The sequence below is a fragment of the Stegastes partitus genome, unplaced genomic scaffold (assembly GCF_000690725.1).
Source record: "Stegastes partitus isolate 25-593 unplaced genomic scaffold, Stegastes_partitus-1.0.2 Scaffold1669, whole genome shotgun sequence".
Classification (NCBI taxonomy): Eukaryota; Metazoa; Chordata; class Actinopteri; family Pomacentridae; genus Stegastes; species Stegastes partitus.
The window spans coordinates 69,289-80,117 of record NW_007579400.1 but is presented as its reverse complement, the minus strand read 5'-3'; the positions used below and the strand labels follow the sequence as shown (position 1 = coordinate 80,117).

The 10,829-nt window shown below is 39.2% G+C and overlaps 1 protein-coding gene across 1 annotated transcript in view; it reads right to left on the bottom strand.

Annotated features, from left to right (window-relative positions):
• Nucleotides 1-4,945, bottom strand: part of LOC103371921 (multiple C2 and transmembrane domain-containing protein 1-like) — a 17,029-nt gene extending 12,084 nt beyond the window's left edge. Inside the window, exons 1-5 of the mRNA XM_008301408.1 lie at nt 4,715-4,945; nt 1,786-1,859; nt 417-495; nt 283-321; nt 59-112 (exon numbers count right to left, since the gene is read on the bottom strand). Of these exons, the coding sequence (XP_008299630.1) occupies nt 59-112; nt 283-321; nt 417-495; nt 1,786-1,859; nt 4,715-4,759 (291 nt within the window). The 5' untranslated portion in view covers nt 4,760-4,945. The remainder of the gene's footprint in view (nt 1-58; nt 113-282; nt 322-416; nt 496-1,785; nt 1,860-4,714) is intronic.
• Between the last annotated feature and the right edge of the window lie 5,884 nt (nt 4,946-10,829).

The window sequence follows — 10,829 nt, the reverse complement described above, 5'->3', positions numbered from 1 at the left end:
AAAAATTTGCCCAAGACAACTTAGTTAACAGCAATTTGAACATAACTCAATAACTTACCAGGCGGTTCTCATCAAACACCTCCAGCAGCAGACGATGCTTACTGGGATCAACCTGCAACATAACGTCATCCGTAAAGTCAAGTTTGCTTTATCGCCCAATGAAATCACTGTTAGCATGAGCCACAGTCAACTAAACCAACATCAGGAATTATTACATGCTATGGTGAGGTTTGACATGCAGTTTGAAACATGAAGTAGTGATTTATTTTAAGTTTCACTCACTCTGAAGAAGAATTCTTCATTCCACTTTGGGTCGAGTGTCTTCAGGTTACAAAAAGTAAGAAAAGGAAAGAATTATCCACAAAGTCCACAAATAAAACAAGTGTAAGTGCAAATGCAGGTGATCACATTCTCACCTTTTTAATCGTTTTAGTCTGAAGACCTGCGATTTCTCCATTGACGGGGTCATAGAGGGACATCCGAGTGTACGGATCACTGCAACAGAGACACAGTAAGATTCACATGTGTAGACATCCATTTATAGGCAGCTATGATCTGTCTTCTGCTCTCTTTGTATTAGCGGTTCATGCAGCCCCTTTGAAATGAGCCTCTTCTTTATCTCTTAGGGAAGTGAAACACTTTGCATTGTTCTTTGGTGAGATCATTCACTGCGGTCGGCCCCGAGAAACATTAACATCGTAGCTGCAGCAAGCCTGTGGTCATGCAGTGTAGACTGTAATTGCTATTTTAAAATGATTTTATGCACTGTTGAGAAAACCACATCCACCAGAAACAACACAAACTCCATTACCGAGCCTCGCTGGCAGCAATCAGCCGTTAGTAATGTATTAGATGACAGCCGTTACATAAGAGCGATACTAACGCAGCAATTTTATCCATAGCATGAACATGCAGTTTATATACGGGCATCAAGTCCTCAAGCAATGAACAAAATCAGCTTTTCATTTACTCCTAATTAGAACTGATTGTTATAGTTAGATTATAGAGGTGTTTAAAAATAACATAAAACTAAAAGTAGCGCAAAAGCCAGGAATACAAATACTGTAGAAAGTTACATTTGCAATTTGGGGAACAGTTAAAAGCTTTTTTTATGGATTAAATTCCCAACAAGTGTAATCTTGTTATGACTGACTGCTCTTTAAGGAAATGCCAGCACTATGCAAGTTCAAGTTGTTTATTTAGAAAATTCCAGGAAGATCTTTTTCACTGAATGAAGAAAATAAATAAAAACCGGACCAGATCTAAACATTTAAAGAAAATAAACTATGATATTCCAGGGTTAATAAAGGGTTTCTTGCTGAAAATACAGAAAAAAAAAGTCCTTTGGGTTTTTTAAGGGATTTGGAAGAGAACAATGGACTCAATCAGATTCATCGAACACTAAATGATTTGTGCTTCAGTGGAAGGCGGCTCTGCAATAGTTTCAGCAACTTGTGGTTGTTCAGCTTTATGAATCAAGCTGGACAAGCATGGCATCACCTGCAGAATTTATTAGAACGTGACTAAAAATGAGCTCCAAGAACAAGTGCATCATTAAGAAAAAATGTCTGGTTTCCTCTTGTCCCATGTGAGGATTTACTGCTTTGTATTTTCAGATATCAGCGTATTTGTGTGACGGTAAAACTAATCTATTTGGATTTAGACAGATTACTGGACAAATCTATTCTCTGACGACGCTTCAATGATTCAATCGAGAAGCGTATTGGCAGATTGAGTAATAATGAAACAAACAACACAAGCAGGCCTGAAGTTTCTCCTGCTTACCTGGCTCCAAGGATGTCTTTTTTGGCCAGTCCAATTCCAGCAATGACTTTCACTTTTAGGATTCTGGTGCCATCCTGAATTTACAAAACAAAACAAGAAAACACATAAAGACAGAGATTACTTCGAGGAGTCATAATTTACATATCAAAGAACAGACGGACACACAAAGAGATAGATCATTAGATCCATAAACAGTATTATGCAAAGTGCAGAATCACCATACAGCCCAATACACTGTACAATTAAAACGAATACACACGGGAATAAATAATTAAAATGAAAATGAAGCAACCACACCAATGTTAAAAGGGATGTTTGAAAAAGTGATAAATATTCTGGGTTAAGATAAGATGATCCTTTATTTCTGCCTACGCCAGGGGAAATTTACAATAAATTATAGAGAATGGATGCATTCTTTTTTCTTTTTTAATATATTTTTGTGGCTTTTTGCCTTTACTTTACAGCAGTAGAGATAGACTGGAAAAGGGGGGAAAGCCCTGCAGCAAAGGGTCGTGAGCGGAAGTCGAACCCACGACGTCGGGGAGCTACAGCCCCTGTTTATGGGTCGCCCGCTCAACTAGGTGAGCTACAGGGGCGCCCTACACCTACATCCTTGATTTAAGATTGATAGAACGCATAGTAAGCAAATGTTTTGAAGCCAAATGATTATTTGATAACTGAAGGAATGATCAGGACACCCGCATTGAGGGAGTAAAGAGGGAGTGCCGGTGTATCTGGTATAATTAACTCAGATAAGTCAGATAAGTTGGGTCATGTAAGGCCATGCAAGGTCCTACCAGTTAAAAGAAGAGCCTCAAAAACCAACTCTAACCAGCACTGGTAGTCAATGTAAAGACGATCAGGATCGGTGTTAAATGTTCAAACTTCTTCGTGTTTTTTATCAAGATTAAAGCTGTAGTCGTGTGAAGACAGACGTGCTGAAGGTTTGCAGTTGTGGATGAAGTATTTGAATATTTTACCTAAATTAAAGTACCACAGTTTATTAATACTTTCTACCAGTAAAAGTCTTAAACACCCAACTTTGCTGAAGTATGTAAGTACTACCGGCAGAACAAGGAAAGCACAAGCAGCTTAGAAACACTGAAACCTTCTTAATGGCACAACTTCACTCTGAAGAATAACGTTTGGGCTCAACAAAAGAAATGAATGCAGCAGTCTGCATCAATCATTACGAGTGATTAAAACTTTTAATGACATTAAATTCAGCCAACACACTACATTGAGTTAGAGGAACTGCTCTTTTATCTACAATCAAAGGTATTTTAACCACCAGTCTTATTCAGATATCTACTCTTTAATGACAAATATGTTAACTCGTGCTGCATTTTATTATCAGCATTACGTTGTACAGTATTTCAGTAGTGCTAGCTATCTAATTATGCAAAACATGGACCAACAAATGGCTTGGGTGATCAGAAAACTGTCGAGACTAAAGTAAAATTTGGAGTGCAACTGTTAAAATGTTGGAGTATCCTGCTAATGTTTTTGTGAGTAATTTTAGAAATGTTTGCCTTGCAGAAAGGCTCTGTGGTCACCTGCTGTAGCGCTGAAATTCTATGTGATATGTGCAGTATTTAATGATTCAATTTAAGCTTATATTTTATACAGGTTTTTTTTCCAGGCGTGTTAAGCGGGGAATGAAATTCTGAAGTCTTCTCAAGACAATTTCATTAAGTTACCGCAACTTGAATTTAGTTTTAAATCAACTAATGCAGAAATCTGAGTTGAAATTACACACATTATTAAGTTGTTTCTATTACTAACATGGCATTTTTTATCTTGCAAGCATTCATTTAATTAAAATTTTAGGAATAGGATCGTTATTAATTACTTTTTAGAATGTAGGAAGAGCAAAGAAAGTGGAATAAGATCATATGATAATAAAAACCGGTCTAGTTCATTTGCAAAAACAGATAACTCCATGTTCACAAAACCTTCAGAAAACCCGAGACAATATCAATTAAACTGTTTTTGTCATTTCTACTGAGTCCAATCCACTCAGCTTCAGTTTGACTGATATCACCTCAAGCAAACAACAACATGGAGTTATGTGATTTTGCAAAATAAACTCTTCACATGCATCATAGCAGCTGGTAATATAGTGCATGGGGCTGGTCCAGCTGTACCTCGTCTTGTGTTACAGGTTTTCAAGCGTGTTACATAAAAGCACGAACACAATAGAAGTGAACAGCAAAGGCGTTGGATGATAACAATAACAGGAACTCCTGCTGAACCACAGAAGTGTGTCTTTCATATGAATCTCCATCGCTCGCATGCAGCACACACACACACACACACACACACACACACACACACACACACACACACACACACACACACCCCTCTCCAGCACAATCAGGGTTCAGTCTGCGGATGATGTAACATCCTGACAATTCTTGGCACTGGTGACCGTTTCCCACCATCGCAACCAGCGCTTCACTTTTACTGGGAACTCGAGTCAAACAAGCGGGAAGTTTCGCAATCAATCACACGGGCCGTGACACCTCTGGGCCTCGTTACACGGTCACCTGTCCTGACAGCGGAGACCACATGAATTATTAGAAAGGCAGAGTCCTGCTAGCTCCTAGTTTGTGACAGGAAGGCGTTGACAGCGCCTGAAAACAAAGTTAGCTAGCGCGCTGTGATTTCAAACTACAGCGTTAGCTTGGACTAGTTACGGGCTGATATCGATTTGTTCCCCCCCTATTATCAATAAGTAACTCCTTTATCCAGATAAGACGAAATTTCCCTCGTCACAAGTTAACCAGCTAGTAAGTTAGCCTCCTAACTAGTCAGTCTAACTAGTCCGTGTTTAATGAGTCAGTAGTTAGCTACGGTTGGTAGTTAGCCAGCTGGCTAACGACGGGATCACATGCCTCGTTGACGGCTGACTAGTGTGTAAGTTTACCTCATCTGACTGAAGTCCCTGGATCTGTGCGGGGAGAGCAGCCATAATATCCTTCTTCCTCCCGGACAAGCGACGACAACACGGACAAGAAACGACCGACGAGACGCTCCTGAGTTTGGGGGGGTTCGGTTGAAACTCTTTTATTCCCTCGGTGTGTTTACGCTGCTCGTTACCGTCAACCTGAGCTGCTGTGTGGAGCCGTGACACCGTCGTCACTCCGTATCCATCCTCCTCCTCCTCCTCCTCCTCCTTCCTCCTCTTCCTCCTCCTCCTCCTTTTCCTGAGGAAAACCACCAGAGGACAGCTGAAGGCATCGTTACTCCACCACTGAGTGTGTCCGACCGCTGGAGGAAGGATTCAATAATATCACCACCGACATATCCGACAGTATTCTCCTTCTAGTACACGTTGTACTTTCTCATCCAGACCAAGTACGCTGTCAAACACAACGAGTACTCCTCATGTGGAGGACCCTTGTGTTCATCACTGGCTCAGATAACATGGCGACCACTTGTTTACCTCAAAGGACAGAAAACTTTTCTGGTCAATAGAGAACAACTGTGTACAGTTTTAGGTGAAATAAACCTTTAAACTCATAGCTTGTTTCTTAGATAGTACTATTTGCTTATAATAAATATTTAGTACTTTGACTGAGTAGAAAGTAGTATTTTTGGGTGGAATAAACCTTTAAAACTACAAGCATTTGGACAGAAAGTACTATTTTGCTTGGAATAAACTTTTAAACTCGGTAGGAATGAACTTTCAAAAGGATAAACATTCAAGACTGCAAGCACTTGGACAGGAAATAGTATTCATCTTTAAAACTACAAGCACTTTGACAGAAAATAGAATTTTAAGTGAAATAAACTTTTAAAACTATGGTCAGTTGGACAGAAAATAGTATTTTGAGTAGAACAAACCTTTAAACTCATAATTTCTATGTTATAAAGTACTATTTTAGTGTAATTAACATTTAATACTATAAGCACTGGGGCATAAAGTAGTATTTTTAGTGGAATAAACTTTAAAAACTATAAGTACTTGAACAGAACGTAGTATTTTGGGTTGGATTAAACCTTTAAAACTATGAATACTGGAGAAAAAAAAGGAGCTTTTTTGTGTGAAATAAACCTTCGAAATGTAAGTGCTTGGCAAGAAAATAGTATTTTAAGTGGAATTAGCTTTTAAACCATGACATTTTCTTTGTGCTGTTTGAGTGGAATAAACATTTAAGACAGCAAGCATTTAGACAGGAAAATATATTTTAGGGTGGAATGCTCCTTTAAAACTACAGCCACTTGGACAGAAAGTACTATTTTGAGTAAAGTAAACCTTTAAACTCGTAATTTCTTTGTCAGAAAGTACTATTTTGAGTGAAATCAACCTTTAAGCTTATAATTTGTTTGTTAGAAAGCACTCTTTGAGTGTAATTAACACAGAAGCACTTGGACAAAAAGTATTTAGGGGTCAAATAAACTTTTAAACTATAAGTACTTGGTACGAAAACAGTATTTTGAGTGGAATAAACATTTAAGACTGCAAGCACCTGGACAGGAAGTAATATTTTAGGGGGCAATCAATCTTTAAAACTAGAAGTACTTTGACAGAAGGTAGGATTTTAAGTGGAATAAACTTTTGAAAGTACAGTCACTTGGACAGAAAATAGTATTTTAAGTAGAACAAACCTTTAAACTCATAATGTCTTTGTTAGAAAGTACTATCTGAGTGTAATTAACGTTTAAAACTATTACTACTTGGGCATAAAGTAGTATTTTTATTGGAATAAACCTTAAAAACTATAAATACTTGAACAGAAAGTAGTATTTTGATTAGAACAAACCTTTTAACTCATCATGTCTTTGTTAGAAAGTACTATTTGAGTGTAATTACCATTTAAAACTATGAGCGCTTGGGCATAAAGTAGTATTTTTAGTGGAATAAACCCTAAAAACTGTAAGTACTTGAACAGAAAGTAGTGTTTGAGGTGGAATAAACCATTTAAAACTACAGTCACTTGGACATAAAATTGTATTTTGAGTAGAACAAACCTTTAAACTCATAATGTCTTTATTAAAAAGTACTATTTTCGTCTAATTAACATTTAAAACTGTAAGTACTTGGACAGAAAGTAGTATCTTAGGTGAAATAAACTTTTAAACCCGTTATGTGTTTCTTAGAAGGTACTATTTCAGTGGAATTTACATTTAAAACTATAAGTACTTGAACAGAAAGTAGTATTTTTAGTGGAAAAAACCTTCACAAGTATAAGCACTCGTGTTCTCATCTACTCATGTATTAAGCAGAATTTTTCATGCAAGACATTCACTTTTTTCACATAAATGTAGATAATACTTTTCTTTGTTTCCATGTTTGACAGAATGAATTTCCTACAAACATAGTTAATAAATCCAACCCAGCATCAGCTTTATTACTGAAACTGAACTGTCTTAAATGGAGGCAAATGAAACCAGACGCTTCCTGCAGACTAATGCAGTCACATACATGGTGACAAGTGGTTCTGATTGTTTGCAGTTAATGGGGTAAACTGCAGGATAGGAGCTGCGGTTGTACTGGGAACCAGAACAGCTGCTGGGAATCACAACCTGAGAGTGAGATCTCCTCCCACTGAAGGTCTCGTGTCGTCTGGCTGCTGGTTCTGTTTTGCTACCACGCTTCTGGCTCGAAGTCAGGAGGACGTTTGGAGAAACATAAACAGCACTTGGCCAGAACAGGGCAGAGACGCTGTGGGCTGTCATCAGTCAAACAGGCAGCTTCTCTCGGAGCACGGTGCTGGTGTTTTGTACTGGTGCACGAACAACAAGAGAGGTCAGGTTTCATTCTACTGGGAGGCTGGAGCTGGTTTCCAGTTCAGGTTTATGACAATTCCCCACAGTGCTGCTGCTGCTTGAGAAAATTAATTGTTTGCCTAAAACACTAATTATGTGTGTGCAATGAAGGCTCTAACAGTAGCTACAGTATTAGGATGGACTAAAGAATCACTTTGTTAGAGTTTAAACTTGTGTTTGTGTGTCAGCACATTGCATTCACACCATAATACTCCACAACAGTGAATTTTAAAGGACATATTCATCACTCTGTATGACAAGCAGGCTTGTTATTATCTAGTTTATAGAGGCTTAAATGGGGTTAAGCCAAAGATGTGAACTTTCTTTATTCAGTTACTTTTATCTGAGACTTCCCTTGAATAGATTCCTTTCTGCTAATAAACTACTTGTAGCTCATTCTGATGAAGAAGCTTGAAATGTATGAATATTTCTTCAAAGCACCATCCATCCATCCATCCATCATCTATACACCGCTTAATCCTCACTAGGGTCATGGGGGGCTGGAGTCTATCCCAGCTGATTCGGGGTGAAGGCAGGTTCACCTGGACAGGTAACCAGTCTATCACAGGGCTACACTTAGAGACAGACAACCAAGCACACTCACATTCACACCTACGGACATTTTAGAATCACCAATTAACCTCAACATGTTTCTGGACTTGTGGGAGGAAGTCGGAGAACCCGGAGAGAACCCACGCTGCACGGGGAGAACATGCAGACTCCACACAGAAAGATCCCGGGTGTCCTCACCGGGACGCAACCCGGCGACCTTCTAGCTGCGAGGCAACAGTTCTATCCACTGAGACACCTTGCAACCCTCAAAGCAACATATTATCTTTAAACTTTGTACAGTCAGGCAGGTGTTTTCAGCTCGTCTTCTATCTGATCAAACTCCTGCACAGATTGCAATACTGAGAATTCACCCTCCTCACAACAGCAGCAGATACATCACATGTATAAGTAATAACATTAATAATGGCTGCGTTCCATTTAGCTGTGTCAGTGAGGAGCCACAGTCAGGTATCAAGCTGGATACAAGGACCTGTGACGCACTAGTGCAATACTGCTGTTGTTAAATTAGTTTTCGCTTGTGAACACGTGCAAAATAGTTTATTCCATGAACCATAAAGAATAATAAAGGCGTGCAATGTGCTGCTATTAGAGATGATACAAAAATGACACTCAGGGCTGGTGTGTCCAGTACATACTTTATAAGTTATTAGTAATAATAATGTCTTTATTTATAAAGCACTTTTTAAAAATAAAGTTACAAAGTGCTTTACAATAGAAACAGATATTGCAAGTAAATAAGATCCAGAGGTCCAGACGCACATTTCCACAGCTGAGGAAGTGAAACAGTAAAGTTGTTGACGAGTCGAGACTTTGGAACCGTCGGTAGGAATCTGCTGAAGGATCTCAGGCAGCGATAAGCGATAAAGTCAGTCAGCAGATCACAGGTATGTGCAGGAGCCCGGCCAATTAATGCTTCAACAGCAAGCTGTGAGATCTTAAGGTTGATTTTCAAACTCACCACTGAAGGGCAGCGAAACTCCTGTCCTCAGCACTTCATTAAATGCATGGCTGCAAGAAAATAAATTGCATTTATTGAGTCATATAAGTCTTTTAAGTGTCAAACATTATTTTTGATGGGTTTTGTTGGAATATCAATGCAGTTATTGTTGTTTTCTGTTTTTGCAAGATGTAAACAGGATGTGTTCAAATACACAACAGCCGCTCAAAATACATGTAAAAAAAAAAAAAGTCAGCAATTTTATAGTTCAATAAATTCATTTCTTAGAAGCTACTGCACGAACAAAAACATTAAAAAGCCAAATAATTAGTGAAGAAGTCCAATTGAAACAACTTCCATCCATCCATCATCTATACACCGCGTAATCCTCACTAGGGTCGTGGGGGGTTGGAGTCTATCCCAGCTGACTCAGGGTGAAGGCAGGTTCACCTGGACAGGTAACCAGTCTATCACAGGGCTACACTTAGAGACAGACAACCAAGCACACTCACATTCACACCTACGGACAATTTACAATCACCAATTAACCTCAACATGTTTCTGGACTGTGGGAGGAAGCCGGAGAACCCGGAGAGAACCCACGCTGCACGGGGAGAACATGGAGACTCCACGCAGAAACATCCCGGGTGTCCTCACCGGGACGCGAATCGGCAACCTTCTAGCTGCGAGGCTAACCACAGAGCCAGCTTGCAGCCCTTGAAACAACTTAATTTAGCAAATGTTTGTCAACTTAAAAAGCTTGTGCGCATCATGATATAATTTAGGAAAAAATCCTTTAAAAAACAATGGAAATACTAAGTAGATCTACTTGAATTTTATCAACTTATAAATATGTGTTTATGCTGCCAAAGACTGAGTAAGTGGTCGTTTAAAATGCCTTTGATTGTAGAAGGAAAACCTCATTGAGTTTGTTGGTTGAACATAATTTCATTAGAGGTTGTCATGACTTCAAAAGAGTGACACAAACGGTTTCTTGTTGAGCCCAAATATTGTTTTTTTTAGTAAGATTGTGGTAATGTGGTTGCTTCTCTTGGTGCACGTTAAAAACCTAGCAGTGGCATTTAAACTGCAGTCTTTGGACGTTTCACTTGCTGATACCAGGATGAAGTGCAGTCAGGTCTGGAGGAGATGAAAGCACTGATGACCTTTTCTACGACTGCAGCAGAGAGGAATGACCTGATCTTGGTTGGTTTTCTCTGTTACCTGAGCATCACAAGACAACTCAATGTCAGAAATGACACCTGGGGGGGATCTTTATGAACATGACTTGATAAGGACACAGACTAGATGAGAGTCAGATTTGCAGTCATTCAGCTGCAGGGAATTCTTGGACATCCAATTTTTAATATGTGACATCAGTGGTGCCCAGAATGAATGGGACATCCCACTGGGTGTCCTCCAAGTAGCAGTTAAAGCCAATGCCCCGTCTTTATAATTACACCAGCATGTCTCCTTTTAGTTTTGATTACTTGGGTATGAGCAGGACAAGTGGTGGCTTCATGGTTAAAGTGTTGTCAGCTCCCCAAACTTTCAAGAAATAAATGAGGTGGGATATAAGTGATAGTTGTCTTAATAACAGCTTCTGCAGTGTCCGTGAGTCAACACTCAGCTGCCTCAGTGGTAACAGTGTCCGTCACAGCTATTAGTAATCACTGATCGAATTACATGGTATTGATCACTGAAGGAGAAACCGACACATGACACGTGCATCAGACCTGAACATACTGTCCTCTTTGCT